Source organism: Ovis canadensis, chromosome 3, assembly GCF_042477335.2.
Source record: "Ovis canadensis isolate MfBH-ARS-UI-01 breed Bighorn chromosome 3, ARS-UI_OviCan_v2, whole genome shotgun sequence".
NCBI classification, from domain to species: domain Eukaryota; kingdom Metazoa; phylum Chordata; class Mammalia; order Artiodactyla; family Bovidae; genus Ovis; species Ovis canadensis.
In genome coordinates, this window is record NC_091247.1 from 181,637,382 (window position 1) to 181,658,506 (window position 21,125).

At 36.9% G+C, this 21,125-nt stretch overlaps 1 protein-coding gene and 1 pseudogene across 4 annotated transcripts in view; one reads left to right on the plus strand and one right to left on the minus strand.

Moving 5' to 3' along the window:
- The window catches only part of CRY1 (cryptochrome circadian regulator 1), an 88,714-nt gene that overhangs the window by 22,234 nt on the left and 45,355 nt on the right, over positions 1-21,125 (minus strand). For all 4 annotated transcript variants that reach the window (XM_069581080.1, XM_069581079.1, XM_069581081.1 and 1 more), the window contains exon 2: positions 8,696-8,804. In XM_069581080.1, coding sequence (XP_069437181.1) covers positions 8,696-8,804 — 109 coding nt within the window. The remainder of the gene's footprint in view (positions 1-8,695; positions 8,805-21,125) is intronic.
- LOC138435226 (small ribosomal subunit protein eS8 pseudogene) lies at positions 18,141-21,110 on the plus strand (annotated as a pseudogene).

Below are 21,125 nucleotides of genomic sequence, written 5' to 3' on the forward strand. Positions count from 1 at the left end.
GCAGCTCATCCTCTATCATCCCCTTCTCCTCCTGCCTTCAATCTTTTCTAGCACTAGTGTCTTTTCTAATGAGTCAGTTCTTCATATCAGGTGGCCAAAGTATTGGAACTTCAGCATCAGTCCTTCTAATGAATATTTAGAGTTGATTTCCTTTAGGATTGAGTGGTTTGATCTCCTTGCAGTCCAAGGGATTCTCAAAAATCTTCTCCAACACCACAGTTCAATAGCATCAATTCTTCGGCGCTCAGCCTTCTTTATGGTCCAACTCTCACACCTGTACATGACTATTGGAAAACCCATGGTGACTGCAGCCATGAAATTTAAAGACACTTACTCCTTGGAAGAAAAGTTATGACCAACCTAGATAGTATATTCAAAAGCAGAGACATTACTTTGCTGACTAAGGTCCGTCTAGTCAAGGCTATGGTTTTTCCTGCGGTCATGTATGGATGTGAGAGTTGGACTGTGATGAAGGCTGAGTGCCGAAGAATTGATGCTTTTGAACTGTGGTGTTGGAGAAGACTCTTGAGAGTCCCTTGGACTGCAAGGAGATCAACCCTGGGATTTCTTTGGAAGGAATGATGCTGAAGCTGAAGCTCCAGTACTCTGGATACCTCATGCGAAGAGCTGACTCATTGGAAAAGACTCTGATGCTGGGAGGGATTGGGGGCAGGAGGAGAAGGGGACGACCAAGGATGAGATGGCTGGATGGCATCACTGACTCGATGGATGTGAGTCTGAGTGAACTCCGGGAGATGGTGATGGACAGGGAGGCCTGGCGTGCTGCGATTCATGGGGTCGCAAAGAGCTGGACACGACTGAGTGACTGAACTTATAGACCTTTGTCAGATCTCCATTATCTACAGAATAACAATTGTAAAGTCCTTTTTTATCCTAATCCCAAGATCCTCATCAACTGTGGGACTGTTTCTGTTTCTCTTTACTTGATAGCAAGTTACATATAATTGCTTCTTCATGCGTCTCATAATTTGTGATCATATAACAGGCAATGGTATAAAGATTGGAGACAGAATAAACAATATTTATCTCTAGAAAAGTACATAGTCTTTCCTCTGACTGATAGAAGTCAAATTGATGGAGTCTGTAATTGAGCTGGGTCTGGGCTTTGTTGCTGCTTTCCTTAAATTTCATTCACCACTGGCTTCAAATATTTTGAAGGCAGGATTCAGATTTTTCTTCAACAGGGCTTAAGTTCTGAGCAGTAACAAGAGTCCAGCTGTCTCTCTCTGCTTTATAGCTTGGGCACTAGCTTTACAAATTATATGACGTTTCTCTTTGCTTTGCTGTCTACCCAGCAGCTTTGCTTTCTGAGGACTTCTCTTTGTTTTCCAACCCTGTCCCCTAATATTCTGCACCTTTGGAGGCATCTTTCTACACTGATGTCCTGTTGCCAGCTTCAGGGAACAGCGCCTTTGCACTAAGTGAATTCCTAGTGCACTTAAGAGGGATCCCTCTCAACACTTCTGCTTCACCCCAGCCTTTGGCATGCTGCCACTGGAGCTCCATGAATACACTGAAGAAAAGTACTGGACAGTGGGTACAAACTTGCTCTGTGACTAGGGCTTCTTGGAATTCTAATCTGCCATGTCAGCACACATATTACCACAAAGACTTTGGTAAAATTTCAACAAGTTTCTCTTTACTCTTAACTATGGTAAATTCCCTTCTCTTCCTGCTGTGATTCCAGGGGTGTAGCCTTGGGTATCTTTTTTCCCATGAAAGGCTCATCCCCTAATGGAACTTAATTTATTAGGTTTATTTGTGTCATTAACTCTCTAATAGATTAAAAACAAACAAACAAACAAATCTATGATACTATGGCATATTCACTTTCTTCACATTATTAAGACAGGAGTGAATGGTCTACTGCAACTCTGTACATCTTAACCAGAAGTGGAAGTCTCTATCTACTCTTCAGCACAGGGTTTATTATTTATTTTTTAATATTTATTTATTTATTTGTCTGCACTGTGTCTTAGTTGCAGCAAGCAGGATCTTTGGATGCAGCATGTGGGATCTAGTTCCCTTACCAGGTATTGAACCCGGGCCCCCTGCATTGTGAGTGTGGAGTCTTGGCCACTCGACCACCAGGGAAGTCCCAGCATAGGTTTTATTTCAAGCAACATATGGTTAACCTTTGCATTTCAACAGTAAATATAATAAGATTGTTGTAGTATTAACATATTTTCATGTGAAATAAGTATTCACTTCACAATTTTAAGCACTAAGATTCCTATCTGTTTTTATATATCACAATTATTTGTTTAACCATTCAGAAGGCATAATATGAACCATTAAATGATGTAAAGTTCTTAAACAGTAACATTGTAAAATATTATTTCACAAGTAATATTGTGAAAATAAGAAACATAAAATTTTATAGCAAAACAAAGTTATAAATCACAAACTTCCTTGGAGAAAGCATTTAAAGTAGTATAATTACATTAAAAAATGTTAATTCACAAAATAACCAAAATATAATGAAGGTAAAGGTCCAAAAATTTCTGCCCATCCATCTATTACCCCTTCTTTTATTAAATAAATCTAGTTTCAGAGTTTTAAACAGAATTTATATTTAAGGTTCCTAAATTTACTGCAGACTTCTCCCCTGAGCTCTGGAGTTCAATGATACTCAACAAACACATTCATATGTCTAAAAGGCATCTCAAACTTAAAATGTTAAAAATAATGAACTCCTCATTTTTTCCCCAAGTTGTTCCTCCTAGAGTCTTCCTCATCTTGCTGAATGACAAACCACTGGGTCACTTGCCCAGGCTAAAAACCTAGAAGCTATCCTTGACTTTCTAATACCACATATAAACAAACTCTGTAGCCTCTATTTTAAAAATATATTTAAAATCCTACCATTTCTCAACACTCCTGCTATTCTAGTCCTAGTCACCATCATCGTGTTTCTATATAATTGCCTTGGCCTCCTAATTGACCCTTCTGCTTAAGTCTTTACAGCATTTCCATTCAACTTCTATTCTCTACAGCCAGAGTGATTCTTTAAAAATGTAAGTGAAATCATGTCACTCCTCTACTCAGTGATCTCCTGTGGCATTCCATTTCACTCAGAGTAAAAGCCATAAAACATGGTAAAATCCTATGATCTGGCTCCTGCAATCTCTCTGACCCTATCTCTTATTTTTGCTCACTGTGCTCTGGCTAGAGCACACTGGCCTCCTTGCTGTTCTAAACAAGTCATGGCCCACATCTACATCAGGGCCTCTGTAACTGCAGCTCCCTCTGCCTGCGACACTCTTTCCCCATGTTGCAGTTACTCAGTAGCTTAAAACAACTGATTAATTCTCCAAGCCTCTCAGTTAACTAGATGGTTCTTCTGTTGGTCTCACCTGGGCTCACTCATGTGCCTGCAACCAGTGGGCAGCTTGGCTGGTACCAGATGATCTAAATTACCTCTCTCATACACTTCAGGCCTCGGTGCTGGCTGCTGGTTGGCCCGTTCTCTTCGTATGTGTGCACATGCTCAGTTGCTCAGTCGTGCCTGACTCTTTGCAACCCCATGAACTGTAGCCCATTAGGTTCCTCGCTCCATGGGACTTCCAAGGCAAGAATACTGGAGGAGGTTGTAATTTCCGACTCCAGGATATCTTCCTGACCCATGGACTGAACCTGCATCTCTTGCATCTCTTGCATCTCCTGCATTGGCAGGCAGATTCTTTACCACTGAGTCACCTGGGAAGCCCCTCTCTACAGGTGGTCTCCCACAATTTGACATTCTAGCCCAGTCCTTACCCAGTACAAGGAGCATTCCAGTGGGAAAAGGTAGAAGCTGCAAGGTCGCTTGAGGCCTAGGATTTGGAACTTGCCACCTCCTTTGGCACTTTGTCAAAACAACATATAAGGCCAACCCAGATTTAAGGGAGTAGGGAAAAAAAAATCTACCCTTTGATGAACAAGTTGCAAAATTTTGTGGATTCAATATATCACAGCCCAGATATCTGCATGGCTCAGTCTCTTCATACATTTGCTCACATGTCACCACATCAGTGAGGCCTTCTATGACTCCATATAAATTAACTATCCTTCCCTCACCTTGGGACTTTCTTTCCCACATTTTATTTTAGCATCTACATCACCTGACATTGCATATTTATTTTATTACTGATCTCTTTCCCAAAAGAGTGTAAGATCTGTGAAGGTAGGAATTTTCTCTTTGGTTCACCATTATGTCCCCAGCACCTTGAACACTGCCGTGTATACACAGCAGGCACTCAAGCAATATCTGACAAATGAATTATCTTATTCAAATGAGCATGTATCATGAAATAACAAAGAATCCAAAGAATCCAAAATGACTCAAAAAGCATAATATAAATTTAGGCATGTGAAATGTTAGTGGCAGAGGATGAGATGGTTAGATAGCATCACTGACTCAATGGGTATGAATCTGAGCAAACTCCAGGAGACAGTGAAGGACAGGAAAGCCTGGTGTGCTACCCTAACCCTAACCCAGTCCACGGGGTTGCAAACAGTCAGACATGACTTAGTGACTGAACAACAACATTAGTGGCCTTATATGTTCTTCTTTTATTTATTCTGTGATTTTGAACAAAATATTTTATTATGCCTCACTGTGTCCATCTATAAAGACTTAGACACGTGTCTCTTGTTTCTTGGATATAACGAGAATTTTTTATACCAATACTTTAAACTCTTCATAAAAAGCTTCTACAGGCCCTAGAATATGCACTGTCTGAACAGCTTATCAGTCTGGAACCAAATGTAGACAATACAAGATTTAGCTGCATAGTAATAATTTATGTAAGACACCTATGATTAATAGTGTCATTCAAGTTTTGCCTAGGCTAGTGTCTGCTAAGTTTATCATTTCCTAAGTAGAACATGAAAAAAATACAAGTTTTTTAAAAAGCCATCTTGTCAGCTTACATCAAGTAGAACTTAACAGAAAAATTCTAAGTAGAAAACACATAAGAAAAAACAAGTTTATCAGATACAGGTGTGTGTAAATATATGTTTTAAAAATGCTCTGGCCCCATTCCTAAATCTATTCAGTATAAACAGAATAAAACGAATGAATGCTGTAGACAGGGTGTACACTAGAGGAGACATCAGTACTAAAATCACTGTCACCATCCCAATAAATTAAAGGCACTGTTATCAGGTCTAAATCAGTTTTATCTCCAATGTAGGAAGAAGCTGAATTACTTACCCATTAAAAGTTCTCACTATTTGCTGTATTAGAATAATAAAACCAGAGACAATAATGTAAATAAGTCAGCTAGTTGGCAAAAGTCACCCTTATGGCAGAAAGTGAAGAGCAACTAAAGAGCCTCTTGAGAAAGAGAAGAGTGAAAAAGTTGGCTTAAAGCTCAACATTCAGAAAACGAAGATCATGGCATCTGGTCCCATCACTTCATGGGAAATAGATGGGGAAACAGTGGAAACAGTGGCTGACTTTATTTTGGGCGGCTCCAAAATCAACTGCAGATGGTGACTGCAGCCATGAAATTAAAAGACACTTACTCCTTGGAAGGAAACTTATGACCAACCTAGATAGCATATTGAAAAGCAGAGATATTACTTTGCCAACAAAGGTCCATCTAGTCAAGGCTATGGTTTTTCCAGTGGTCATGTATGATGTGAGAGTTGGACTGTGAACAAAGCTGAGTGCTAAAGAATTGATGCTTTTGAACTGTGGTGTTGGAGAAGACTCTTGAGAGTCCCTTGGACTGCAAGGAGATCCAACCAGTCCATCCTAAAGGAGATCAGTCCTGGGTGTTGATTGGAAGGACTGATGCTAAAGCTGAAACTCCAATACTTTGGCCACTTCATGTGAAGAGTTGACTCACTGGAAAAGACTCTGATGCTGGGAGGGATTGGGGGCAGGAGGAGAAGGGGACGCCAGAGGATGAGATGGCTGGATGGCATCACTGACTTGATGGAAGTGAGTCTGAGTGAAGTCCGGGAGTTGGTGATGGACAGGGAGGCCTGGCGTGCTTCAATTCATGGGGTCGCAAAGAGTAGGATACGACTGAGCGACTGAACTGAACTGATTTGCTGCACTAGAATAATAAAACCAGAGACAATAATGTAAATGAGTCAGCTAGTTACTGACAAAAGAATCTTCCTCCTCAGAAAAACTGGGGGTGTAAGGGTCAGAGATGAGGAGACCCCTTTTTATTGTACACACTCTTGGGCTCATTTCTGAAATACATGCATACAGTACCTCTAAACAAAAACAGTAAAAATAAAAACAATACAATAAAAAGAAGAATTAACTCTCTCTATGGTTCTGACATATTAAATAAATCTGAAAGTTTTCATAAAATATATTTTATATGGACTATATCAGAATCAAATAATAAGCACTCTAGGCACAGTAATATATATTCATGTATCTATATTTTATGGCCTTTGTAGAAACCACTGCCTCTCTGTCAAAGTGACAAGACAAGAAGCATAGCATCTAAATTCAGAAGATAGTCTGATCCAATAATATGCTATTTCAGGCAGAAGAAAGCTCAAAATAAAGAACACAAAAGACTTGCTTCAGTTCAGTTCAGTCACTCAGTCGTGTCCGACTCTTTGCGACCCCATGAATCGCAGCACGCCAGGCCTCCCTGTCCATCACCATCTCCCGGAGTTCACTCAGACTCACGTCCATCGAGTCCATGATGCCATCCAGCCATCTCATCCTTGGTCGTCCCCTTCTCCTCCTGCCCCCAATCCCTCCCAGCATCAGTCTTGCTTACTTAAACCATTTTTGTCAAAGGAGGTAAATAAATGTTTTGTTATTTTAAAGGTACTTAAAAATCCTCAAGATTCAATTTACTTATAATACATGGATTTATATAAAGTTGAAGCAGATATTCACATATACTTTATACATATGAGTTGCTGATCAACTACTACCATTGTTCCTGATATACTTTCTGCTCAGAGCTCTTGCATGTAACTAGGTTAAATTCTGACCCTAAGAAGCTATAGTAGTAAGAAAACTTCAGTAAAATAAATTTTGACTAGCCACAACTGTTGCATTAGTCATATCCTAAACGTTAAAAATTTCTTTCATGCTGATGAAAAAAGGCAAGGTAGTGTTAATTGAATTCCCAGAATTGGGGATATTTTCACTCAGGAAAAGGAACTGTTCTCTTCTGCATTCGAAATAGAAACAATGCTATTATAAAAATTTGATGAATCAAACTGTTGTAAGAAAAAAACAGATATACATTAGGAATTCTAACTGCAGTAAATAGGAAGGGATGAACTAAGCCAAGAAACTCAGCCTGAGCACTTCTATGAGCTACTTTATGACCTTGGTCAGCTCATTTAATCTCTTTAGGACTAAATTTTTCATGTGGACAACAGAGGGGAAAATAAGATTAGGAGATCTTTAAGATTCTACCAAGTTTAAAAAAATTACAGTTTTGTAGCATGTCAATTGATATAGTCCTTTGACTCAGAAAGTCTTACAAGAGTTATCCCACAAATGTACTAGCAAATGTGAGTAAAGACATGTATATTTGAACAAGGACATTCACTGACAGCATAACTTGAACTAGCAAAAGGCCTGTGGAAAAACAACTAAGTGTTCACTAGAAAGCTAGTGAAAGAAATGATACTCGCAAAAAATAAAAAATAGAACACAGATCATATGGTAATATGATCCAGCAACTCTACTCCCATTATTTATCTGAAGAAAACAAAAACACTAATTTAAAAAGATGTATGTACCTCAATGTTCACGTCAGCATTATTTACAATAGCCAATATATGGAAGCAACCTAAGTGCCTGCCAACAGATGAATAACGATTTACATATACACACACAGAAATATTACTCAGCCATAAAAAGAAAGAATGAAATCTTGTCATTAGCAACAGCATCGCAAATGTATGAATTTGAGGACATTATGCTAAGTGGTAATAACTTTGCATGGTATGTAATCAATAAAATATTGAACCACTACATTGTATACCTGAAATATAAATTATAAGTCAATAATAATTTTTTAAAAAGGAAACTATAGCATATCTACACAATGGAATACTATGAAGCCATTTAAAAGACTGAGAAAGTAACATGGAACAATATCCAAAATACATGATTATGCAAATAAAGCACAGCATAGAATGGTATTACATAGCATGTTCTCATCTTGGTTTTAAAAACAGAGGTTTTTAAAAAGTTTTAACAGAGGTTTTAAGGTTTTTAAACAGAGGTTTAAAAGCACATGAATAAAGCACGTGAATAAAGCATGGCATAGAATGGTATAACATGGCATGTTCTTATCTTGGTTTTAAAAACAAGAGGTTTTTAAAAGGTTTTAACAGAGGTTTTAAATACACATAAACCACACAAATATATGTATATAAATACACATACACATATGCATTCTTATTTATGCAAGGACTATTTCTAATGCATATATAAGAAAGCGGTAGTAGCTGTTGCTTCTGAGAGGGGAACTAGCAGTTTAAAATAGAAGAAAGATTTAACTTCAATGTAAATCATTTTTTTCACAGTCTGATTTCACACTGTCTAACATTTTCATTAAGAAAAAATCCACATATATTTTATTTAAAAATTTTACATTTCCCATACTAAAATTTAAATTATCCCCCCCACAAATGTGTCTTCTCTGACAAGAGATTTTTCTTTTATGCAAAGATTTTTTTCAATTACCTTGAAAAGCCGGGGAAACACATCTGCTGGTTGTCCACGAATCACAAACAGACGAGAGTTTAATTTTCGCAGATTGGCATCAAGGTCTTCAAGACACTGAAGCAAAAATCTAGAGAGAGGAAAATATTATTTAAATTCTTCAAAATACATATTTATAAGATTTAAAGTAAAGTAATAAAAAGTCATGCTATTCTAAAATTTGAAATCTCATCTTTTTTACCTCTTTAAAATCTTCTAATTTCTAGATCATGTATAAATTACTGCTTCCAGAAACCATTCTTGTAAGTTTTTAAAAATTATGGCACAAGTTTCTCAGTATTTTTAAATGAACTTCCTAAATTAAATGAATAACTGTCATTAAATAATGGTGACTGTTAGTAAAAATCATATAAAGAAATAAAATAATTAAATGAATTGATCTCATTGTTTAAACTTGGTGAAATAAATCCAAGTTAATATAGAAAAGCCACCTTGAAAAACCTAGGACACTAGGTTTTCTTCGGGAAAAAAAGAACACTTTTAACATCCTATTTAATCACTCTGAACAAGTGAATAAGAATTTGAGCCCTTTATTAGGGGATGTTGTAATCATCTAAGAGAGAGAAGGAGTAAAGTCCATTTTCAAGTTTCTAATATAAAGAATCTGATAATAAATAGATGTTAAATTATGTGCGTTAACTCTCTGAGTATAGAGAATACCAAATTAATTTTTTCATAAAAGGTTTCTGAGGAAGGTGGGGCTGTAAGTTTTTTCAATGAAGTTAGCGTCAATAAGTCCTATGCATAATAGATATCTGGGGAAATTCTGGGGTGGAGGCAGAAGACTGCTTATTTTGCATCTTCCATTGTAAATAAATGGGGCAGTCCACAAGAGCAAATCCAAAATAGATGTCACCCCTAGAAGGTTCAACCTCATTGTTTGCCTCATGTTAATTTTCTCTAAGGTTTCATGTAGATTCTGTTCCTCTCTCTGTTCTGTTCCTCTCTCGACTCTGCTTCTTTTATGTTTTTCATTTTTAATATCTATCCATCTTTTCCATAGGGCTTATGATCTTCCAGAATAATGACTGTGCCTTACGTATGAGGAGGAGTGGTTAAAATGAATACAAAGGCATATTTCAGAACCGCATTGTTCAACATGGTAGCCACTAGGCATGTGTAACCATTTAAATTAGTTAAAATTAAAATTTCAATTCCTCAGTCACACTTGCCATATAGCAAGGCCTCTCAATAGCCACATGTATGGCTAGCAGTGACCATATTGGACAGCACAAGCAAAGAATGCTTCCATCATTGCAGAAATTTCTATTTGACAGCACTGTTCTAGAAGATTATTCAGAATAGATCATTTTGTTCTCTTTGCCCATTCCAATCCCCATTCCTCATTGCCCATTCCAATTTCATTTCACCAAGAAAGTCTTGTTAATTTTCTATAGATGTAGTTATTAAATGACATCAGTCAGTTCAGTCGCTCAGTCGTGTCCGACTCTTTGCAACCCCATGAATCGCAGCACGCCAGGCCTCCCTGTCCATCACCAACTCCTGGAGTTCACTCAAACTCACGTCCATCGAGTTGGTGATGCCATCCAGCCGTCTCATCCTCTGTCGTCCCCTTCTCCTCCTGCCCCCAATCCCTCCCAGCATCAGAGTCTTTTCCAATGAGTCAACTCTTTGCATGAGATGGCCAAAGTACTGGAGTTTCAGCTTTAGCGTCATTCCTTCCAAAGAACACCCAGGACTGACCTCCTTTAGAATGGACTGGTTGGATCTCCTTGCAGTCCAAGGGACTCTCAAGTGACATCAGTATAACTAGTCAAATCTGATATTCTTTCCCCTTAGGAGTCATTATCTCTATGGGCTTAGGGAGTCAAAGTGCTATATTCACAAGGCTGTTAAAGACATCCCACCATTTCACCTTAGGAAGTCTAACAGTTGTCCTTCAAGAAATAGGAAATAAACCTTTATATACTCACATTTATGTTACACCAAATCTTTTTGTCTTGGTTTACAGTCACCTCCCTAACACACTATTCTTAATGCTCAAACTACTGCACAACTGCTCTCATCTCACATGCTAGCCAAGTAATGCTCAAAATTCTCCAAGACAGGCTTCAACAGTATGTGAACCATGAACTTCCAGATGTTCAAGGTGGATTTAGAAAAGGTAGAGGAACCAGGGATCAAATTGCCAACATCTACTGGATCATCAAAAAAGTGAGACAGTTTGAGACAAACATCTACTTCTGCTTTATTGACTATACCAAAGCCTTTGTGTGGATCACAATAAACTGTGGAAAATTCTGAAAGAGATGGGAATATCAGACCATCCGACCTGCCTCTTGAGAAATCTGTATGCAGGTCAAGCAGCAACAGTTAGAACTGGACATGGAACAACACACTAGTTCCAAATCGGGAAAGGAGTACGTCAAGCTGTATATTGTCACCCTGCTTACTTAACTTATATGCAGAGTACATCATGAGAAACACTGGGCTGGAAGAAGCACAGGCTGGAATCAAGATTGCCGGGAGAAATATCAATAACCTCAGATATGCAGATGACACCACCCTTATGGCAGAAAGCGAAGAGAAATAAAGAGCCTCTTGATGAAAGTGAAAGAGGAGAGTGAAAAAGTTGGCTTAAAGCTCAACAGTCAGATAACTAAGATCATGGCATCCGGTCCCATCACTTAGTGGCAAATAGATGGGGAAACAATGGAAACAGTGAGAGACTTTATTTTGGGGGGCTCCAAAATCACTGCAGATGGTGATTGCAGTCATGAAATTAAAAAGACACTTACTCCTTGGAAGGAAAGTTATGACCAACCTAGACAGCATATTAAAAAGCAGAGACATAGAATTCAAAAATGCTCATTTCTGTGATGCATAATTTAATATCTATTAATCAGGATGATCAATCAAAGTATTGTCCCAACTTATACCTCTAGTAAACAGTCTTACACGTAGGGTGCAGCATGCTTGGGGCTGGTGCATGGGGATGACCCAGAGAGATGTTGTGGGGAGGGAGGTGGGGGGGGGTCACGTTTGGGAACGCATGTAAGAATTAAAGATTTTAAAGTTAAAAAAAAAATAAAAAAAAATAAAAAGCAGAGACATTACTTTGCCAACAAAGGTCTGTCTAGTTGAAGCTATGGTTTTTCCAATAGTCATGGATGGATGTGATAGTTGGACTATAGAGAAAGCTGAGTGCCAAAGAAGTGATGCTTTTGAACTGTGGTATTGGAGAAGACTCTTGAGAGTCCCTTGGACAGCAAGGAGATCCAACCAGTCCATCCTGAAGGAAATCAGTCCTGAATATTCACTGGAAGGACTGATGCTGAAACTCCAATACTCTGGCCACCTGATGTGAAGAGCTAACTCACTGGAAAAGACCCTGATACTGGGAAAGATTGAAGGCGGGAGGAGAAGGGGATCAGAGAGGATGAGATGGTTGGATGGCATCACCAACTCAATGAACATGAGTTTTCTAAGCTCCCAGAGTTAGTGATGAACAGGGAGGCCTGGCATACTGCAGTTCATGGGGTCATAAAGAGTCAGACACGACTGAGCAACTGAACTGAACTGAACTGATCCCAACCCACCAGTACCAATGTGTAAATCCTTTGGGGAGAATATTGTTGCTCACTATTGTTGTTAAAGCAATATAAAAGCATCTAAGTTTTATAAAATTATCCATAACTATGAATAACATCATGTTTAGTGATAAATGTTTCCTGGGAAGCAGATAGTTTTCTGTATTTGCTTGGCAAAATAATTTTTAGACCCTGAGGTACTCAGATCAAAAATTAACAAGTTGAATGAACTAGCAATTTTAAAGTTTTTTAAATTCAAACAGTACAAAACTAAAATGTCCTGGAAAGATAATCCATGGAAGAAATAATACTCAAATCTCTTTTGTAGTGTGAGTTTCAGTATCTTCTCTACCAGACCAGACAGTAAGTAGCAGAGCTCTCCACATTCTACATTTTGGGTAGAAAAGTTTTCATGTAGTACAAGTAGGTCAGTGACAGATAATAAGATGGGAAAAGGAAAAAAAAGGACCTGATTAATTTATAAAATGAAGTAGTAAGCCTCAACTAGTTAATAATTAGCCCCTTATTTTTCCCTTTCTTGTTCACAGTTGAATAAGCATTCTTAATGATTTTCAATAAACACTCTATGAACCAAACAAACACTGTACATGATGATGTGGACTAAAGCAATGGAAAAAGTTTTGCAACCAGAATTAACTTTGTTTTGGCATTCCATAAAACAAAGGAATAGAAATTGTACTCCAGTATAGTGTTTTTCTCCAACAGATGTTATTGATGACTTTTTTCTTCCATAGTATGTTTTCCTTCCATGGCTATTATTGTTTATATCACTGTAACTTAACATAAAAATTGCAGAGATACAGTAGATTCAAATATGTATTTCAGAAAATAATTGTGAAGGAAAGAAAAAGAGCAGCATGGAGAATGCATGGTGTTGCTTTTCTCTGTTATAAGCCTTTCTATGCTATGACTTTTAAACTGACTGCATATATTATTTTGATAAAATAAAATTTACTTTGCATATATCTACTTGTTACATGTGTATAAGAAAATAACTGTAAGCATACTCATCAACCTGTTAATAATAGCTACCCTGAGCACCAAAGAATTCATGTTTTCAAACTGTGGTGTTAAAGAAGACTCTTGAGAGTCCCTTGGACTGCAGGAGATCAAACCAGTCAATCCTAAAGGAAATCAACCCTGAATACTCATTGGAAGGACTTATGCTGAAGCTGAAGCTCCAATATTTTGGCCACCTGATGCCAAGAGCCTACTCATTAGAAAAGACCCTGATGCTAGGAAAGAGTGAAGGCAGGAGAAGGGTATGACAGACGATGAGATGGTTGGATGCATCACTGACTCAATGGACATGAGTTTGAGCAAACTCTGGGAGATAGTGAAGGACAGGGAAGCCTCAAATGTTGCATCCATGGTGTTGCAAAGAGTCAGACACAACTGAGCGACTGAACAACTATTGGGGAGAGCAAGTTTGGGGTGGGGGTAAAGAAGAGAGAAACATACTTTTTTAAACTTCATAAAAGGTATAAAATTGATAATTAGCATAGATTCCTTCCAAGTAGAACAAAATTGAAAAATATTACATCTGATGGAAACCTGGGTTAACACATAATGAACATCTTTCAAAGCAACTGGCATACTTCTATGGCATCAGTTTTCACAGTTTATGGTATCTCATTGCATAGATGTCCCATAATTTAATAATTAATAGCAACAAATTACTATCCTTCAACCAATCCTGGGAAGTTCTAATTTCCTCATGTGTTAAACTGGGATAGTAATAGGGCCCATATCATAGTACTGTTGTGAGAATTAAATGTTAATGTATATGAAGCTCTTAAAACAGTGCCTGACCCACAGTAAGCATGATTATATGTCTCATCATTCCTACAATAATTTTAGTTCCCTCTTTCCTACAATAATTCTACTTCTTGTTATCTCATGTTAGTATTATTTGCTCAATGCCTTAAAATAGTCCTGCCTACCAATACCAAATTTTCCTGAGGCACACTTTCCTGTAAAAAGGTCTTCAAAGGTTCACTCACCTATAGAATGAAGAACAAATTATTTTGTTTGACTAACTTAGGGTTTCAGGTTCATTTTTCTGCCACTCCTCTTTCCCTTCTGCCAAATCAAACTACTTTCCCCCACACACATTTAATCTCCTGGAATTTACTCCATGCTCTTCCCTTGGCCTGGAGCACCTTCCTAATTCCCATCTCTATTTTCTGCTAATTTTCAATCTTCCATATGAAAGTAATGTCTCCATCCCATATACTCTCAAGGGACATAATGTATCTCATCATAGAGAAACTTTCAGATTGTATGTTACATGATAGTTATCATATAAATCACCTCCTCCTCCTGAAGGATTTCAAATTAAGTATCTGTGTCTCATGCCTAACTACACAGTTAACTTCATCTGTGTTTTGGTTTCTGTATTTGGCAAACAAATTTCAATATGTGCCTTACACAGTTTGCTGAAAAGATCAGAAATAGGAGAAATGACCTATAGAAATGTCTGTAACATCTGTTGAAAGGATTTGTTGTTCTTCAGTTGCTAAGTCACATCCAACTCTGTGACCCCACGGACAGTAGCATGCAAGGCTCTTCTGTCCACTATATCCTGGAGTTTGATCAAATTCAAAGGATTAAAAAAAGTATAAAATCACTAGTACTTGGTAGATATTCATTAAACAGAAGTTGCAATTATTCTCCCTTGGGAAAAATTTATAGTTTTGAAAAAATAACATGTATTTTTATATATAAATAACTGGGCATGACAACAGATGACAATGAATTAGTTGGATGCCTACAAGTATATACACAATTGACTCGACTCTTAACCTTCCCTGAATGTGAATTTGAACAAAGGTTTAAGGTTTGATGAAAATCTTTTCCACAAGCAAAGCAAATGTGAATATGAATATATATACACACAGATACAGTGCAATTAAGACCCTGAATCAACTAATCTCTAAGCATATAATTCTTCCTTGGTAACACCGTAAAATCTCCAATACTCTAAGTTCAAAGTATCAACTCACTGACAGGTAAGATTTCTTTTTAGTACTGAAGGAATAATGTTACTTCAAAGAATACTATATAAAGTCTAATCTTTCATTCTTGACCCTCATCAGGGAAGAGAGTGGGTTCTGCCAGAGTTCAGATTCAATGTATTCCAGATCATATCATTTTCAACCTTTATATATTACAAATGCATGTACCTAAGTACAGGAATCCAATGCTGAATGGACTGATTTAATACACTGAAATTATACACAGCTTGTAGATCTCAGATCCTGGATCATGGATTAAACTTGGGCCATGACAGTGAAAGCCTGGACTCCTAACCACCAGGCCAACAGGGAACTCCTTATAAGGTACAGTTTAAATAGGAACATATTTTCAGACCTTATTCAGTTTGGTGTGTTTACTGTTTTCTTGAAACCATATCCATTTGAAGGCTCAGTTAATAATGCTATTAACTACTGATACATGCACTGGGTTGATTTTTAAACAGGACAAATGTTAGTAAAACTCACTACAGCCTTTTGCATAATCGTACTGCCTAAACAGAAGAATAGTTCTGTTGATATTTAATTACTGAATACAATATGAATTGTAGCACTTCACAATAAATTGAAGAGATGTTAGGTTAATAAAATATATTTCTTCACTTTAAATATTTTAAGGATTTTTTTAAAACCTCCAGTGATCACTACCTTATTGCTATTAGAAAAAATTACATGTTGGTGAGTTTCCTTATACCAGTTCCAAAAGATGATTTCAACATGAATCAACAGAAATAGTTTCTTAAAGTAGGTCATTGCTATAGCAACCAGTGGGCAGTTTGGTATACTCCCCATAACAATGACCTACTTTCCAGCCTGTGCTAGAACAGCTTTATATAACTTGAATTTCTTGTTCTGTCTAGAAAATAGTCTAAAAAAGGCAATAGTAAGATACAACATAATCCCATTCCTGCTAAAAACAAGGCATTATGAATTAACATGTATCATACCAAAATAAAGCCATCTGGTTCTGCACTTTAGTTTATAAAATATATCTTATCACATGCTCAACGATGAAAACTACACTTCGAATATCTCAACCAAAACAATTCACTGCTGACCCTAGAGAACTGATTTACAGAATATAAATTAAGATCATTAAAACCACATGCAAAATATCTTTTCTTTCTACTCTTTCTCCTCATGAAACAACAGTTAGATTTTTAAAAATAAAAGTTCTGGATATATTAACTATAATAAAAGAAAAAATGGAGAGTCTCAGTCGTTAAGAGTCTATGGTGTTTCATTAGAAACTTAAAAGTTATCAATATAAATAGTAATTTGTCTCTCCATAAATTGACTTAAGTTTACATATGCTTTTTTTCTGGTTTGTGACAAAATTTTAGTGTTCTTATCTAACTTTACTCAAATTATCAGAGTATTTGTGATGTATACTTTCCCTGAAGAAAGTAGTTTAATATTGAAAGAGGATTAAACATATACTTTAAAAGCAAATTTCTTATTTTGCCAGGCTTTAATGGTTCATAAACCCGTGTCTGATACCATGACACAATGTCATTTTTTATAACAAATATTTTTCACTGCCTCTTTTAAATTCTGAAATTCATAGATAATATAACATCCTTATATACAATTTAAAAGCATTAATATAATGCTCTAATGTAACATATGAAGGAAGTTTAAGGAAAGTCATTTATATTTGAAACAGAAGTAACATTTACTTCCCGTAAATAAATATCTGGGGATGAAACAAAAAGACAGTGAATTAACTGGATGCCTACACCTACATATAGAATCATTTAAAATTCAACAGCTACAAAAACAGAATGACACAGCTGTATTATCGGTGACTAAAATACCATGAACGGTACTGCCTTTGGTAACATGCTTTTCTGTAATGTTAAGCAAGACTTAGTAAAGTTCTTGACAAAGTTCAGTCTTCCCTGATTTACATGGGTGATAAATATATTTTAGGAGCACTTGATGCATATTAAAATTGTCTAAAAAATAACTAATGTTTACATATAAAAATGAATTTAGGCTCTAGATTCTGAAGGTTATGAGTAAGTTTTTCACTCATATGAAACATCTAGTAGACTATTTGAAAGTTATGTGGGACTCAGGACAACTATTTATTTTGAGAGATTGTCCTGAGCATTGCAAGAAGTTTTCCATTCTTGACCTCTCCTCACTAATTCTACTAGGACCTTTCAAACACTGTCACCCCCCAAAATGCCCCAATAAACTCCTAAAATATCTTCTAATTAGTGACATTATTAATTATTCACATAATTTTATTGATCTGAGGAACACATGATAAATGATAGGAAATGCCAACACTTACGAAGCTTAAAATCTAGAAAACAAACCTGAAAATGTACACGATACATATGAATGTAACAGAACCTGTTATGGTAGAACGCAATATATAAGAGACATGTATAAATATCATTAATTTGCTTTGAAAAATCAGGAGGGAGGAATCACTTCTGGATTTTTTTTTTTGAGATGGGGAGAAACTGAGGCAAAAAATTCCAAGGTGATGGCAGAAAGAAGCCTTGAAGCATTAATTTGATTGTAATAGATGAAGACAGGAAGGAAGAATATTGGCTACAGAATTGTAACCTTCTTAAAGACCAAGTCTAGGCCTTTCTCACCAGTTTTAATTGGTCAGGGAAGGTCCCAAGGCCAAACCAAACTTCAAGAAGGTAGAAGCATACATTTTCTGTAAGTGAACAATAATATCTACCACAATATTCAAACTTTTTAATGAAGGGTATATTATAGCAGCACAGAAGAAATCAAACTGTGTACAGGGGCAGAGGAAAGGAGATAGGAGGCATGAGCAAGAAAACATCTGAGCAGAGTTTGGAATCAACAGGTGTTGATCATGAGGATCAGGTAGCAAAGAGCATTCAAAGCAGGGAAAACAGTATCCTTAAGTCAAGAAATTCAAAAGGGGACTACCACCTGGTAGTCCAGTGGCTAAGACTCGGCGTTCCCAATGCAAGGAAGCTGGGTTCCATCTCTGGTTGGGGAACTATATCCCACACACAGCAACTACGACCCAGCACAACCAAATAAATAAATAAATATTAAAAAAAAGAAATTTAAAAGAACTGTGTGTGTTTGGGTGAGGGATGGATGGATAGTGAGCAACTGGGAGAACGTATCATACTTTGTAACACTAAACTACTTCCCCCCAACACAAGTGTTAACATTTCAAAAAATATTCAAAAACAATGACAAAAGAAACCTACAAACTTCTGTCACTGACAGGACATTGGACCAAGATACTCTAACAGAAATAACTAACAAGTTAACAAAAATAAATAAATAAAACTTTTAAACATAATTCACTGGACTGCCCCAAAAGTAAGGAGTCATAAATAGGTTAAGCAAAGCACTAAGGACAGCTTTAGCCTTGAGGATTTCTACAGATTCCTGGAAACCTTGAACATAATCCAGGCTGAGGAGGACAGGAGATAAAGACCAGGCCCATTCAACTGAAAAAACTAATAAAAGACCCTCAATATTATGCCTGAGCTTTAAAGAGCTCCATGCACAGCTCAACTGTACAGTAGACATAAACCTTAATAGGGCAGACGAGGACAGGAAGGAAACTCGCCTGTCTCTACTTGGTTAGTGTAGAAAGAAAATAAAATCTCCCATTCCTGAATGGAAAGGTTAAACACAGTGATTTTACAGTGGAGAAAACTGGCAAACACTACCTTAACCACATGATCAGAGCAAACATCACCAGTGATAAGTCAGTAGGGTATCAGGTACATCTTGATACAATACGATGAGATTTTTTTTTATGGTATTTTCCACAAAGCAGTAATCCCACTCTAAAGATGAGAAAAACATTACACAAAACTAAACTGAGGCTGGCTATTCTATAAGACAGATGACTAAATCAAAAAGGTCTTAAAAAACAAGGGACGCCTGAGGAACTGGCACAGAACAGAGGAGCCTAAGTGCAATGTGGTATTTTGGATGGAATCCTGGAACAGAAAAAGAACATTTTAGGAAATCTGAATATAGTCCAGAATTTAGCTAGTGCTATGATTTCTTAGTTTTGACAAAAATATGGTATTAATGTTAAGATGTTAATATCAGGGAAAACTGGGTACAGAGTAATCAGGAACTCTTTGTATTATATTTCCACATTTTCTACAAACCTAAAATTATTTATTTTATTTAAAAATTCTAGTGCATCCCCCCAAAGCATAACCTCACTGCAAATTCATGGGATTTAAATGGTACCAATCACCTCAAGCATATCATTGCATTTAATGCAGTCCCAGGTTGGTTATGATCTGAGATAATTGCTAAAAGAAATTATAAATACTCTCTGGATTCTCAACTTCAACCAACACTTCATTTTCTACAGAAAAAGTTCTACCAAAATCAATCAACCAACCAACAAATCAATCATAAAATACATAAGGAAACAAGAATTTATTCCACAAGTTGCAGAATGAGAGGCCCAAATTTTACCGAGAATTTTCCAGAACCATTGAAAGACAGCAATTCAAGAAATTCATGAATCTCATGCCTCTCTCTTCTCATGTAAGAAGAGAGGGACGTGGAGTTGGAGATGGGAGGTGACATGGAGAGAAGGGAAAATAAAAATAGAAAAAAGAACAAGTAAAAATGAGCAGAGATACACAGATGGGGAGATGAGACAGTCAGAGAAAGATCCACATCTAGATGTATCATACTAAAACCACACAAAACAAAAGAAAAAGACAAAAGATATAAGGCAGTCAGAGAACACTATACCCAATAAACAGAGAATATTTATTCAAGTATAAATGGAATACTCATGAAAATTGACCTGTACTAGGTCATAACACTATTAGCAAATTTAAAGGAACTGGTATCTAGCATACATTCTGAAATTAAAAAACACTTCCTCAAACAATTCATAGGACAAAGAGCATCGCAATGGATTTCAGGAAACACCTAGAACAGACTGATAATGAGGAAAATATATCTAAAATGTACAGAATACAAAACAACAAAAAGATGGTATATAACGGCTTAAATGCTTATGTTAGAAAAAAAGGACTTGAAATTGAGTTAGGAAAACAGCAGAATAAATAAGTCCTAAAAAGAATTAACACAAAGAAGGAAATGATCTCTTTCCAGCCAGCACTGAGCAACAGGCATTTTTCTGGACAACTGACACAAGTGCCACAAGACGAGAAGCAAGAAAGCCCTACCACAGGAAGCAGAAGTAGGAGCTGAGAATCCCTGCTGCCAACACTAAGATTGATGCTGGCCTCATACACACAGTCCATGTGCAGGGAGGCAACAAGAAATACCATATCTTGAGGCTGGACATAGCGAAATTCTACTGAGGCTTGGAGTGTTGTATGTGCAAAGCAAGGATTAAAGATGTTGTTCACAGTGCATAACTGGTCAGTACCAAGACCCTAGTGAAGAACTGCATCTTGCTCACTGACAGCACACTATTCTGAGAGAAGTAGGGATCCCACTATGCATTGCCTCTGGGCTGCAAGAATGGAGCCAAGCGGACTCTCAAGGAAGAGGGATTTTAAACAACAACAACAAAAAATGATCTAAGAAAATTCAGAAGAAATATGATGAAAACGAGAATGCCCAAATCACCAGTCTTCTGGCCAAGAAGATGACTATGTGCTAGACAGCAAGGAGCTGAACTTCCATCTGAAGAAAATCAAGGCCTGGAAAGGCAAACAAATCTTCCTCCATCATACCTTAGCTCAAGTAATAAAGGTGTTTATTGTTCTAAAAAAGAAGAAATGGGAAAGACGGAAATGATCAAAGAAAAATGAA